Genomic DNA, 15,342 nt, shown 5'->3' on the forward strand with positions numbered 1-15,342 from the left:
GGAAGAAATAAAAGGTATCCAATTTGGAAAAGAAGGTGTAAAACTGTCACTATTCACAGATGACATGATACTGTACATAGAAAACCCTAAAGACTTCATCAAAAAATTATTAGACTTAATAAATGAATTTGGCAATGTAGAAGGATACAAAATTAACGCCAAAAAATCTATGGCATTTTTATACACCAAAAGTGAACTTACAGAAAGAGAGATTAAAAAAACAATCCCATTTACCATCGTACCAAAAAAATTAAGATATCTAGGAATAAGGAAGTAAAAGACCTGTACTCAGGAAACTATAGGACACTGAAAAAAGAGATAGAGGAAGATATCAACAGATGGAAGTACATACCATGTTCATGGATTGGGAGAATCAACATCATTAAAATGTCCATACTACCCAAAGCAATCTATAGATTCAATGCACTCCCCATTAAAATACCAATGGTATATTTCACAGACCTAGAACGAACTCTCCAAAAATTCATATGAAATAAAAAAAAGACCCCGAATAGCTGCAGCAATCCTGAGAAAGAAGAACAAAGTAGGAGGGATCTCAATACCAGATATCAAGCTGTATTACAAAGCCACTGTTCTCAAAACTTTCTGGTACTGGCACAAGAACAGACATATAGACCAATGGAATAAAATAATAGAGAACCCAGAAATTGACCCAAACCACTATGCTCAATTAATACTTTTATGTTTTAAAATTTTTATATTTCATGAAAGTTATGCATATGCCAACTTTGATCCAGTCCCACTGAAGGCCAGTTAAGTTCTCCATCAGAAGATTGACTTCCCTCATTGTGTTAGCCAGTTGTGAAGGAAGCTCCTTTTGTAGAAACATATATGATGTTTCTCACACCATTGCCCAAAGTCCAGGAACTGCTTGATAAAGAGTAGTGACAGCAAGAGCACAAATAGCAGTTGATCTTCTTGGGTACCAGGTGCTTCAGCAGTCACTGGAAGAGCCATATCCTTGCTGTGATATAGATCCACCTCAAGGCCTGGGAGGATATGCGCGCTTGTGCAGCTAAGCTGTTTGGGTCAGGCATGTTGTTCATGGGTGCACCCTGGTTTCAGCCTCAGCCTCAGTCTTGGCCTGTTGGCGCAACCACTGCAGGGGCTCCCAGGCTGAGTTCATCATCTTTGGCTTTCCCAGATACCACTCATACTTTCAACTCATCTATGCTTTTATATTTAAAGTGGATTTCTTAGAGTTAGCATATAGTTCGGTCATGATTTTTACATCTAATTTGGAAATCTGAATCTTAATTGATATTTTTAGATCATTTACATTTAATGTAATTGTTGGTATGGTTGTATTAAATCTACCATCAGGTTGTTTTCTATTCATTCCATCTCTTCTGTTTTACTTTTCCTTTTATGTCTTTACTAGAGGGCCGGTGCACAAAATTCGTGCACAGGGGTGTGTGTGTGTCCCTCAGCCCAGCCTGCACCCTCTCCAATCTGGGACCCCTCCAGGGATGTCCGACTGCCCCTTTAGGCCCAATCCCGGTAGGATAGGGCCTAAACGGGCAGTCGGATATCCCTTTCACAATCCAAGACTGCTGGCTCCCAACTGCTCGCCTGCCTGCCTTCCTGATTGCCCCTAGCCACTTCTGCCTGCCAGCCTGATCACCCCCTAACCACTCCCCTGCCAGCCTGATTGCCCCTAACTGCCCTCCCCTGCCAGCCTGATTGCCCCTAACTGCCCTCCCCTGCAGGCCTGGTCCCCCCAACTGCTCTCCCCTGCAGGCCTGGGTCTCCCCCAACTGGCCTTCCCTGCAGGCCTGGTCACCCCCAACTTCCCTCCTCTGCTGGCCTGGTCCCCCCCAACTGCCCTCCCCTGCAGGCTTTATCGCCCCCAACTGCCCTCCCCTGCTGGCCATCTTATGGTGGTCATCTTGTGTCCACATGGGGGCAGGATCTTTGACCACATGGGGGCAGCCATCTTTGTGTTGGAGTTATGGTCAATTTGCATATTACACTTTTATTAGATAGGATAGAGGCTGGTGCAGGGGTGGGGGTGGGGGCTAGCTGGTTTGCCCAGAAGGGTGTTCAGATCCGGGTGGGGGTTCCCTTGGGGTGAGGGGCCTGTGGTGGTTTTCAGGCTGGCCATGCCCCCCAGCAACCCAAGCGGAGGCCCTGGTATCTAGGATTTATTTATCTTCTATAATTAAAACTTTGTAGCCTTGAGTGGAGCCAAGCCTCCTGCTTGCTCCATGGCCACAGCCATTTTTTCTTGGGATTTAGTTATCTTCTATAATTGAAATTTTGTAGCGGAGGCCAAGGCAGGCCAGGGCTGCAGGAGCTTGGCTTCCTCCTTCACCGGGGGCAACCCAAACCTCCTGCTCTCTCCAGCTCTGTGGCTGCTGCCATTTTTGTTGGGATTTATTTATCTTCTATAATTGAAACTTTGTAGCCTTGAGTGGAGGCCTGGGCCCGCCAGGGTATGTGGAAAGCTTGGCTTCTTCCATTGCCAGGGAAACCCAAGCCTCCTGCTCTCTCTGTGGCCCCAGCCATCTTGGTTGGGTTAATTTGCATACTCGCTCCTGATTGGTCGGTGGGCGTGGCTTGCGGGGTGATAGTTAATTTGCATATTACTCTTTTATTAGATAGGATTCATATTACTTATTTTTTATGATTCCATTTTATCTCCAGTATTGACATATTATTTATGCTTTAAAGTGTTCTTATTGTCAGCCCTGGAACTTATACTATATATTTTAATTAATCACAGTCTATCTACTTTTAAATAATATTATACCACTTTATCTAAGTGCATAATTTTCTTTTTACAAAGCCATGACTGCTCTTAGAGAAAAATTATGATCTAAAATATTATCTAGATGCATTGCTGTGGTGATAGAACACTTCACAATTCTTTTTTTCATATTGTATCATCAAAATATTTGTAGGCAGACTATATAAAAACATATATAAATGCAATCAAAATGATTGAGAAATGAAGGGTCATCATTGTTGGTAATGTTCATATGGTCTTAAATTTTACCAACATGACTAGTAGTTAATTATTTGCCTTTTGTTTTCAAATAGATATTGCAGCTGTAGAAGAATGGTTAGTAAGAATTTCTTTACAACATGGATTAAATTCTTATACTACTGAAGGAACACTTCTGGATATAGTCCGAGGTAAATGCCAGCAGATAAAAGTAAAATGGGATTAGTAATATTCTCTCAACAAACCTTGTAACCTACTATATGCCTAACTCTGTGCTAAGTACTAGAGGTAAATAATGAGGAAATGATCATGACTCTGAAGGGGCTCACCATCCTAATGAGGCAGTCAAAGAATGAAAAACATGTGGGTAATTATTAATAGAGTGCTATAAAGGGTGCTATGGAAATATGGAAATGTGTTTTCTCTATAGCCACATTACAGGTCATGATAAACAATGGCTTTCTAAAGTTAGTTCTTGCATCTTTTATAAAGATGTTTTAGAAGATACTATTCATTGCATTAGTCTCCTCTAGGAGGACCATCAGCAAAAGTTCTTGTTCAGTCTTAGTAAGAACATTTCTACTTTTTCATGAAAAATGGGTTGTTTAATTTTAAGGTTATAAACACTGAGTGATATAACTGACTAGGGTTTTTTTTTTCAGTTGTCTGATTCATAGCCCAATTTTTAAATGACCTATAATGCTATAGTATAATTTTTTAAAAAATTCCTCAGTCCTAGATTTTGTATTTATCCTCACTTTCCTTTTTACTTTTATTCTCCACTCCCACTTTAATAGGGTGCTATGCAGAGTAAACATAAATAGTACATTTTATGAAAAAGATCACCTGGGTAGCTTTAAGAAACGTAATGATGTCTGTACCACCCCTTATACCCCAACTAAAATCTCATCTCCATAAGTGGGGCCAGGCATCTGTTGTTCTCACAGCTGATTCAGATGTGCAGAGCTGCTCTCGAGAAAAGGTTCCATAGGTACCAAGAGACATATACAAATCTATTTAATGCAACATTTTTTTGTAATAAGAAAGATGGAAAACAACATAAATGTACAGCAATAGGGAAAGGACAAATACATGTGGTATGTTCTATTAAAATGAAGCAAATAGACCCATATATGTCATCAAGAACAGAACTCAAAAACATTGAGTGAAAAATCAAGTTTCAGAATAAAGTAGGAAAGCATTTATCTAAAATTCAGAAAATTCATGCCCAGCCATTGCTGCTCAGTGGTTGAGCATCAACCTATGAACCAGGAGGTCACGGATTCAATTCCCGCTCAAGGCACATGCCTGAGTTGTGGGCTCGATCTCCAGTAGGAGGTATGCAGGAGGCAGCCCATCAATGATTCTCTTTCATCATTGATATTTCTATCTCTCTCGCCCTCTCCCATCCTCTCTAAAATCAATTATATATATATATATATATATATATATATATATATATATATATTTCAGAAAATTTATTCAGGAAATAAAGCAATGCTGTATCTTGTTCATAGGTACATATATATTGTAGTGAAAAAAGAAAAGCATGGACTAGAAATACACACAGCAATTTCATGATAGTGGTTGCAATTGGGAAGAATTTGGGAATGGGACTGTGGAGGGGAGCAGAGGTATCTTCAATCATATCTGTATTATTTTATTTCTTTAACCAAAATGAACCTATCTAAAACAAAAAGGACAAAATGTTGTCTTTCCTGTTGTCGTAGTGTCCAAAATTTTTATAAATAGCGAGTCAGTTGTTCAACAGTCATTGCAAGTCTTTGAGACTGTGATATTTTGATGTCTTATGCTACTTTTAAATACTAAAATAACAACATCAAGTTCTTTCCATTTAAAAAATAATCTGAAATCTGAATCATCTACATATTGAGATGTACCCAGAGTATTACATACTGCATTAAAAACTAACGTACACTTATTTCAAGCAGGGGTCCTCAAACTTTTTAAACAGGGGGCCAGTTCACTGTCCCTCAGACCGTTGGAGGGCCGGACTATAGTTTAAAAAAAAAAACTATGAACAAATTCCTATTATGCGCACTGCGGGCCCGGGACCAGTCGGCTGCTAAGCAGGACAGGCAGCAGCACCCAGTGGGCCGGATAAATGTCCTCAGCGGGCCGCATGTGGCCCGTGGGCCGTAGTTTGAGGACCCCTGAGAGTGTACAGAGCTTAACAAATGAGTAGTTCTTAAAGGTTCCAGTTGTAGCACTGGGATCCACCTGTTAGAGGATCTGAGAGGGGACCGGTGTTGTGGGAGCATAGTAAGTGGCAGGCAGAGTCGTGTATAATGAACTTGGAGAGGCTGGCAGGGATCGTGGTAAAAAGTCTGGATTTTTCTCTAGTTAGAGTGAAAAGCTGTTGGAGTGTTTTAAGCAGGAGAGTGATAAATTCTGATTTATGCCTTATAAAAAGATCACTTTGGCTGCTGTGTAGAGAACTGGATACTGGGGGAAGGATGGCAAGAACAGAATAAAGGAAATTGTTTGGCAGCTGTTGCCCTGTTCCACTCAAAAGAATGATCTGGAAGTCCTTGGGCTGTGGGATTAGCAGTGGAGGTGGTGAGAAGTAGGAGTCTTCAGAGTATGTTTTGGAAGTAGAGCTGATATGACTTCCTGGTGGGCTGGGGGTGAGGGAAACCAGGCATGGAGGATAAATCCTAGATCTCGTACTGAAGCCACGCCCTGGAAAGTCAGCTGCCTTGCCCCAAATTTCTCTGACTTTTGGAGTGGATTCGTTTGGTTATAAATCGTGTCTCTTTCCCTTCTTGGCCGTCCCCACACTATGTCCACCCAGATGGAAATCTAGTTCCTTTCCTGGCTTTGCACTCTGTGAAAAATATATCATGTGCAGCCTTTGGTTTTGTAGCAGATTTCATTAGAAGTTTGGGGAGGTGGAGGAGGTTTACACTGAAGAAATGTAAACAGTTCAAGCATTGATGACCAGATATCTCTGTTCTTTAAAGTCCTTTGACTATGTTTTTGAAATTCAGAGAGCAGTATTCTGTCAGATTTCCCTGGCTTACTTTTTGGATGCTCTTTTCTCAAAAAAATTTTTTTTTTCAGAAGAAAAGAAAGCCTCCCATTTTCTTATGCAGTAAAATTTGACTTTGTCAGGCTCCAACCCTTTGCACATCCGAGAACAGATTGCTGGGTTGAAGCTGTCCCACCTCTGATTGGTTTCTCCTGTTGGTTCCACCCTAACTTCTTTCTGTCTCCCAGAAATCCCTCTGAGTGTCTTGGCCACTAATGATAACCTCCGTGTTCTCCACTGTTACTCTGGATTTATTCTCATTTTTATATATCGACTGCTGTTGAGATGGTGTTGGGGGAAGAGAACAAAAAGTAAATGTAACCAGGCCAGCATGGCTGAGTGTCGACCTATGAACGAGAAGGTCACTGTTCAATTCCCAGTCAGAGCACATGCCTGGGTTGTGGGGCTTGACCCCCAGAGTGGCAGCCGATCAATGATTCTCTCTCATCATTGATGTTTCTATCTCTCTCTCCTTCTCCCTTCCTCTCTGAAATCAATTAAAAAATAATAAAAAAATAAAACATAAAGTCAATGTATGGGTTCTTGAAGCAGAAGCTGTGCTCCAGTTTATAAATGTGCGTATCCTGGGAGCCGAAGATTCCGTTTCTGGGGGTAGATCCCGTGGCCAATTATATTTCCCAAAGATCGCCAAGGCAGTCAGTATGTTCCATCTCGCATGCGCTTCTGCAGGGTGACCTTGCCAGGCCCCCATCAGGGCAATTAGGCTTCATTCTTCCTATTCTGGGAAATAAGAATTGACCTATTTTTCAATGAATGAAGAGTGAGGTAATACCCCCATTTTTGGAACAATGGAATAGTTCATTTACATAGTTGCTCTAAAATCCTTAAAGGAAAGCAGCAATGTTCCATTTTCAAGAGTGCTGCCACAATTTAAACACCTAAACTTGATTTTCATAGAACCCATTCTTCACTGGAATCTTGGCACTGTAATAACAAAAGACGACATCAAAAACTTATTCCCACATCTGGCAGACCTGAAAGCAACAAAATGCCCCTGCGCCAACGACGTAGCGTTGCTTGGCTTCCTTCTGAACTCGGCAATTAATGGTAAGTGAATGGCTTTATTGAATGTGAGAAGTGAGGTTTTGTACTGTGTAACAGCGATGTTTAACTGATGGTACATGCTAAATGTATAGACATAGGAGTAAAAGCATTTCCTAAAAATACCCAAGGGTTTACCTTTCGTCACTCTACCCTGTCTGCTTACAAGTGTGATTTACGATTTTTCTCCCTGTGACTTTTTGCCATTTTGACTTGAGCATCTTTCCTGATTTCCTTTATCCTCTGCCTTCCACTAATGCATCACTTCCTGCCAGAGATTATTCACTGTGATTCTCATCCATCTATTTGTGCATGGCTATTCCTGCCATGTATAAGTAGGCCCTGCAGTTCTAAGGTACCACAGCGTTATTATATTTATTATGCATGTGCTTTGCCATTACTGCTGTAATACTAGGATCCTTACACATTTCAACTACTAATTGTATTATTCCAGCTGTTTATCTCAGGTCATTGATGACCTCCTGGTCCCCCAAAACCAATAAATATGAAGGTACAAGTAAATAAATAAATTTTAAAAATAAGAAAGAAAATTTTATCACTCATAGTTAATGTGTGTATCCACATACAAGTCCAAACGACTCCACCGAAGAGCTATCAGAACAAATATGGGAGTGCCTCAGAATTGAAGGCTATAGTAACAATTTATGAATTCACTCCACCAAAGACAAAAGACTCTAATTCTTAAAAATTTTATTCAGAAAGTAACAAACCCCAAAAGGTACCTAGAAAAAAAAAAAAAAACCCTAAAGAGTTGAAAGGCCTGTTGTGCAGAAATTATAAAAGTTTAACGGAGGCCATAAAAATGACTAAATAAATAAAATGTTTATGTTCATGAACAGGAACTTCTAGTATTGTAAAGATGTTAATTGTTCATAAATTTAGCCATCAATTCAATACAATTCCAAAAAAAATTACAGCAGTACTTGTGTGTGTGTGTGTGTGTGTGTGTGTGAAAACTGACAAGCCAATCCTTGAAATCATATGGGAGAGTGAAGCAACATGAATAACACAATTTTTAAAAAGAATAAAAAGAGCAAAAACTTGCCCTACCATGACTTACTATAAAGTAATAGATTCAAACTGTGCATTGGTATAGGGCCGTGGTCGGCAAACCGCGGCTCGCAAGCCACATGCGGCTCTTTGGCCCCTTGAGTGTGGCTCTTCCACAAAATACCACGGCCTGGGCGAGTCTATTTTGAAGAAGTGGCTTTAGAAGAAGTTTAAGTTTAAAAAATGTGGCTCTCAAAAGAAATTTCAATCGTTGTGCTGTTGATATTTGGCTCTGTTGACTAATGAGTTTGCCGACCACTAGGGAAAGACGATTAGGCTTGCCCCAACTTTTTTTGCATTTCTAATGGCTTCCAGTCTTTGAGTTCTCTAGTTCAGTGCCTGCTTGTGCCAAATTGTTAGTTAGAAATGTGTCTCTTTCCCCTGTATCTCATCTCACGGGAGCTCAGTCCTTTTCTGGTTTGTTCTGTGGATGCCAGGCTATGGCCCCTCCTCCTTCCCTTAAACCCCTAATCCTGCCTTACTTCTGTGAGCTGCAGGAGAGGAGCTGTGCTTAATTCCTTGAGCTCAATCTTGCCACACAAGTGAGAGTCACAGAGAGAAGGGACAGTCTCTGCTTGTTAAGGTCTCTTTCAGCAGATCACCACCAGGTCTCAAGAAAATAAATTGCTTCAGCAACATGTTCTTTCATTTTTTTTAAATACATTTTTATTGATTTTTTACAGAGAGGAAGAGAGAGGGATAGAGAGTTAGAAACATCGATGAGAGAGAAACATCAATCAGCTGCCTCCTGCACGCCCCCTACTGGGGATGTGCCCTTGACCGGAATCGAACCTGGGACCCTTCAGTCTGCAGGCCCACACTCGATCCACGGAGCCAAACCGGTTAGGGCCAGCAACGTGTTCTTTAGATGAAACCACCTTTTCCCCAGCTGGCCACCACTGCACTCAAGCAAAACAGAGGCTCCCACACTATCAAGCTGCCACTGCCAAAACTAGCAGTTCCTAGGTGAGGCCCTTGTCCAGCCCCCAGCCTTCAGACCTCATGGAACTAATGGTGGGAACAGGTATCCAGGAGCACAGGGCGTGCTCCAGTTTGCACTTATGACCTGCTTCTTCCTCAGTGACACTCCTAACACACCTGCCGTGCCTCTCATCCTAGTGTTATCAGTCACCCAGAAACCTCCATCTCCTAGGTCACCGATGGTCACCCAAACACGCAAACTGTTCTGACTTCCTTTCATTTCACCCAAAATCTGTCCCTTTCCATCCAGCCAAATCCACTCAGTGGAATTTGTGGTCTGTCCTCTGTAAACTCCCCAACACTTCTAATCTTTACTCTGAACGCCTCCCTAACTTCCATGCCATGAAGAATAACCTGGCCATTCCCAGGTAACGTTCTTTCTCCTGCAGCCTCCTCCCCCAGGTGTCACGTGTCTCAGAGCCCAGGAGCAGGGTTGTCATCCCTGTTTCCGAGGGCTACTTCTTAATAATAATCACTCTTGTCTTCTCCTCTGAAATGCCCAGTTCCGTTGAGCTCAGACTTGCCTCCCTCTACCACTTCTTATTGCCAGCCTGCGGTGACCTTCCCATCACTCACACTCACCCACTTAGACCCCTGACTTTCTCTCTGCCCTATTTTAGTCACTATTGTCCCAAACTTATGAATGACCCATGCAATACCCAGTTCCAAGGCCTCCTCTCCTTCACTGATCTTCCCCCATCTTACTTCTATGGTCATATTCTTGACCTTGTTGTCTCTAATAATGTTACTACTCCCAGATCTCCACTGCAAGCGCCTCACGCTCTGTCCACTGCCTCCTGTTCTTTCAGTCTCCTCGGGTACTCACACTCCAACTTTTCTTTGATTTTATTGAGACTTCACCGTGGTGTCCCTACCACTTTTTTCATCACCCAGAATTTTTCCTTCTTTTTTCACCATCATCGGCATAGTCCATCCTTATAAATACTTCTGTAACTTCCTCGCCCTTCTCTATCTCCCCTACCTGCATTAACCCAGGTCTGGTTAAAACCACCTCTACCCCTGCCCTGGAATAGCAGAATATTGCTGGGGAAAAAAATGTGCACACTAATCCCACTTTAATTCCACCAACTGGCCTGACTGTAAAATTCGTGATCACAAGTCTCAAGTGGGTACTCAGCACTGCCCAGAAACCCTCTCTCTCTTCCCTGGTATGTTTATTTTCCCACTCGGCAAAATGAGCTTATCACACCTCTTCCCACTCCTCAAACCCTCAACATCACCTTCATTTTCTATTCACTCTCAGCTGCGCTTGTAGTACTTCATGTAGAAAACCAAGACTGATCGCAAGAACTCTATCCTTGTGCCTGCATGTCTGCCATTTTACCTGTATTTGTACTCCCCTGCTTTGTCTCTTTGCCTGTTGCATTGTGGGAAGTGTCTCTGCTGCTATCATAGGTCACCCCTCACCCCTTGTGTTCTGGATCCCAAGCCCTGCCCAGCCATCTGAAGAGTCTTGCTCCTGCATCTCACCTTTCATGTATGTTCTTCTTCCGTATGGGATCAGGTCATCAGCATACAAGCATACTCTGCTATCCCACAGCTTTAAGCAAAATCTCGCTTTATTCCCATCCCCCACTTTTCTATTTTCCTTCAAAGCCAAAAATTCTGGAAAGAATTTATTGCAGATGGTGGCTCCATTGTCCACTGCCCATGCATCTTCATTCCACTACACATCAGACCTGTTCCCACCACTCTACTGACCGGTTCTTCCCAAGACCACCCACAGTCTCCACATTGCCGGTTCTCTTTCAGCAGCATTTGACCCAACTGACCACTCGTTCCTCAAAACATTTTTTTCTCTTGGTTTTCTTGATACCACTTCCAATTGCTTTTATCTTGCCTCTTAATAGCTTCTTTGTTTTCCCGGCTGGCTCCTTCCAGTGTGACCCTAAAATGCTGATGAACCCCTGGGCTTGGTCCTTGGCTCTCCTTCCTGAGGTAACCACTTTCTCTCCCTGGGAAACCTAATCCAGTGCCATGGCTGGTAATGCCATTTTCAGGCTGACAATTCCCACATCTGCATTTCTGGTGCTGACCACTCCTTTGAGACCAAACTCCTATACCTGATTGTCGAGTTTACATTTGTCTTGCTGTGTAATGAGCATCCCAATCCAGAACTCTTGATTCATCTCCCTCTAAAATCAGTTCCTCTCCAATATTCCTCTTCCTAATTAACATCCAGTTACTCGAAACTAAAATCTAGGACACATTCTTGACTGCGCTGACTCCTGACATTCCAGGATGGTGCTATACCCAGCGTCTATCCCCAAGGTGACCACTTTTCACCTCCACTACAATCTTATGTCAAGTCAACATGGTTTTCCCACAAGACTAATTGACAGCCTCTTAGGTGGTCTCCCCCTTTTCTAGTCTTGTCCCAGTATACTCACCCTCCATACAGCCACTAGAGTGATCTCCTCAAGTGTCAGTCAACTCACATCACTTATAAACTTCCCTTTGCCCATCAGAATAAAATCCAAACTCTTCACAAAATAGGTTCTCATGAGGCATTAGCAAATATTTTTCTATTTCTAAAATCACAAATATTAAAGTAAATCAAACATAATTTCTTCTCTCTGGGAGTTTTAATTTTTTTTCTTTAGAGTTTTTTTATTGTTTACTAAAATTGTACTAATGATATAGGGACATATTAATGCTCAGAGGGATTTTAGGAAGGAAAAACTCTTCATCTACTTTTTTAGGTTCAGTCCCAGGGGATCTGAGTTAGACTCTCAAAGATTACCAGGAGAAAAGGAGTGTAGTTTTTATTAATATTTACATTCAAGGGAGTTCACAGAAAAGTGAATGAAACTCAAAGTATGAGTTAAACTCAGAAGTTTATATACCATTTGAACAAAGGAAAGGATGATAAAGTGTGGGGAAGTGACTAGGAAATAAGCTGGGGAGGGGGGGACTAATAAGAGTTATTTTTTAAGATCTGTTTATACAAACCTGTCTCAGTGTCGACTCATATCTCTAGTGATAAGAGTGTTCTTCTCTTTCTGGTACTATGGGGCAACTTTCTCACGGGGAAATTTATGCCCTGCTTTTAGGCAGATAAGGGGAAGATAGAGAACTCCTCTTGTATCTATTGATTTCAGTTGCCTTAACTCAAAATAATCCTGATGGCAAAGTGGCATGTTTTGGGGTGGCATATTCTGACCCCACTTCCATATAAAACAAAATACTTAATAATTAAATCAGATGGTTGGCTAACATCCTGTGGCATAACCTGAAGTTACTTCATCTTTCCAGTGCTTGGGGAAGTGAGAGTCAATCTGAGGGGAGTGGAGTGGACGCCTGGGCAGAGAATGGGTTGGAAGATGGAGCAGGCTCTGGCCCATGAAGACCTAGTACCATATAAGCGAGTTACTCACTTTGCCTTAATTTTCCTTCCCTCTCCTGATAGGTGTTTACATAGGCCTCACCTTTTCCGGATTTTGGCATTATGATGAGACCCAGTGGTATAACCTGACAGATATGATCTATTCCAAAATTGGAGAAGGTAAATCCTCTAACAGTGCCCTCATCTTCAGCATTTCATCTATATCAACATTTGATCAATAGTTCACCTTCTCCTTACTTTATAATCCATGGTATGATTTCTTCCTTTAGAACATATAGAGCTTTCAGTGGTGGATATGGTTTTAACAAATCATTTCTTAGTTATCCTCACCTCTTTGGGACTTTTTATAAGTGGAGATCTTCGTTACCCATCAACCCCTGTTCTAAAGGTACGTGAACTGCTTTGTCATGAATAGTTAACCTTAAATGTCTTTCATGACATAAAGTAGAAACATTGAATACTTGAATTTTATGTGGTATATCTTAAAATTGAAATGCTTCTTCCTTTTAAAAAATGTAAAAGCATAATACTGTGACTTCTTCCTTTGCCTTATTATTAATATTGTGTTCAATATTTTGAAATGGTGCTAGTGTTGTTACTATACCAATTTATAGTAAGTTTTAAATACATATAAGTAGAAAACACCCTATCTATCTATCTATCCATCTATCTATCTATCTACCTATCTATCAATCTATAGTTATATATGTTCCCAAAATGCTTAAAGGTGATTTGTAAAGCTAAATATCACATTATAAAGTAACAAATTAAATTAACTCTTGGGATTGAGAGAAGGGAATATACAGTTTGGTGAAGATATACAATATGCATAGCAAATTCTTAAGCATGTTAATGAATACCTCTCAAAAATTACCACAGCAGAAATATGTGTAGTAATAAAGATTTAGAAACAATAGAAGAAAAGGTAAGAGTTAAGTATGGAAAGGGTAATTGTATTGGTTGAGAAGTAGGTATTTCTTATGCATGGTAATTATTACCTTTCTTCAGCTATACAAATATTCACAGCCTCCCCGCTTTCTTCACTATCTCTGAGAAAGCACCAATTGTTGCTCAGACAATGAATCTGGCCTCCCATGTGCTTATCATGGGATTGCTGAAGCAGAGAGTTGTAGACAAAGTACAGAGGGCCTGACCCAGGGGCAGCACTGGGCCGGGCAGAAGGAGGCCATGGAGCAAAGGACAGATTTAGGGTGTGCCTTCCTAATCGCAAGTGGGTGACAGACTTAGTGTATTTCTACACACTTCTCAACTCCTCCATTTAAATCAACAGATGGGGTTTTGATCCCAGATCCTTTCTGGGATTAAGTTAAGGTATAAAGTAATCAAAGGGTGAAACAAGGCAAAGACTGAAGAGGAAATCTCCAGGATATTGTGTAAACTTCTTAAGAGGCTGGTTTCAGTGTAACTCTCCTAAGGGCTGGGATATAAAGGAAACATTGTGTTTAGTGTCATTTAAATTGCTGCAGTTTGTTATGCCTTTTCATAGCAAGCAAACATTAAAGTTCCTTTTCTTTTCCTTCTAGTTTTCAAGGGCAGACTTTTGTGGTTTTGAAAGGGTAAGAAGCTTTCCATTTCCAAGGGTTGTTTAAAAGATATGTTTCCTTGGTGCCCTAAGAGATGAGGTGCAAGGCAAGAATTCACAATATAGATTAACCCCTGTTATTATAATATTACTTATCATTTGAGCTAAAAAATATATATATATTGTATTTCTACCAACTATCAAGCAATGATTCCTCTTCTGTTTCCAAGGAAAAAGTGCCCTCCCTTATTTCAGAGGCCACTCCCACCCCTGCTGACCAGGATTGTTGTGGGTGGTCAGGTGTTTTCGGCACAGGGCGCCCAGTTGAAAAGAGAGTGGGGGCTGAAATCTGGCTAACACTTTACGCCCCATCCATCTACCCCATGTAGGTCTGTGCCTACCCAGAGAAAGTCACTTCCTAATTTGCACAAAAGGCCATATAAGCTGCTAGCCACACCTCTGTGTCTGGCTTTTTGTGGGGATCTTACTCTATCAGTTATCTTCCCTCTCTGTTACAAGGTCAAGTTTCATGATTCGATAGGTCATTTCCATCAACATATAAAACATGCTTTAGTTTGGAAAGCACAACAAAGATTTTGAGTATTCCTAGCCTTTTGCCATGTCCCCTCCTCAATCCTTCCTCATACGTACATGCAGGCATGCTTAAAAGTGAAGTTATTCTTAAAAATTATAAGGATTTACCTTTAGATAAGACCTTTTTTATAATGACCCAAGGAAGGGTGGTTAGAATGGGATGCACGTGGCTGTTTGGGGAGGTTTGAAGGAGTTACTACTTGATGACTTATTCATTTACTTATTCATCCATTTTGCAAATATTTGTTGCGTACTTTCTATAGTCTGTAGTTGTTTAGACAAGAAGAATTCCATAATGAATAAGACGCAGTCCCTGCTCTCAAGGAGCTTACCATTCTACTAAGGGAGATAGATCACAAACAAGCACACAAACAAATGCATACAATGATTGTAGGTAGTAATCAGGGCTTATTGAAATTAAAACAGGTAATTAAAGCAGGTTAATAGAGAGTGAAGGGAAGATAGTGTTCTACTTTAAATGGGGTGATTATAGCAGACCTCTCCAAGGAGGTGAAATTTAAGCAGACACTTGAATGACTTGAAGAAGCACATTCAGACAGAGGTAATAGCAAGTACAAAGATGCTAAGTTGGGAAAGTGGCATAGAAACAATTAGCACCATCATCTGCTTAGGAGAAATAGTGGGGACTTTGGGCCGCTTCTTCAAGGATACAGTTCTAACTTGTGTGAAACATACAAGATCCT

At 41.1% G+C, this 15,342-nt stretch overlaps 1 protein-coding gene across 1 annotated transcript in view; it reads left to right on the top strand.

Moving 5' to 3' along the window:
* The window catches only part of CATSPERB (cation channel sperm associated auxiliary subunit beta), a gene marked incomplete at both ends in the record, with an annotated part of 81,423 nt that overhangs the window by 16,512 nt on the left and 49,569 nt on the right, over nt 1-15,342 (top strand). Inside the window, 5 exons of the mRNA XM_080683762.1 lie at nt 3,064-3,159; nt 6,939-7,088; nt 12,565-12,660; nt 12,771-12,889; nt 14,046-14,078. Of these exons, the coding sequence (XP_080539888.1) occupies nt 3,064-3,159; nt 6,939-7,088; nt 12,565-12,660; nt 12,771-12,889; nt 14,046-14,078 (494 nt within the window). The remainder of the gene's footprint in view (nt 1-3,063; nt 3,160-6,938; nt 7,089-12,564; nt 12,661-12,770; nt 12,890-14,045; nt 14,079-15,342) is intronic.

This window comes from Plecotus auritus (assembly GCF_963455305.1).
Source record: "Plecotus auritus genome assembly, chromosome: 1".
Lineage (NCBI taxonomy): Eukaryota > Metazoa > Chordata > Mammalia > Chiroptera > Vespertilionidae > Plecotus > Plecotus auritus.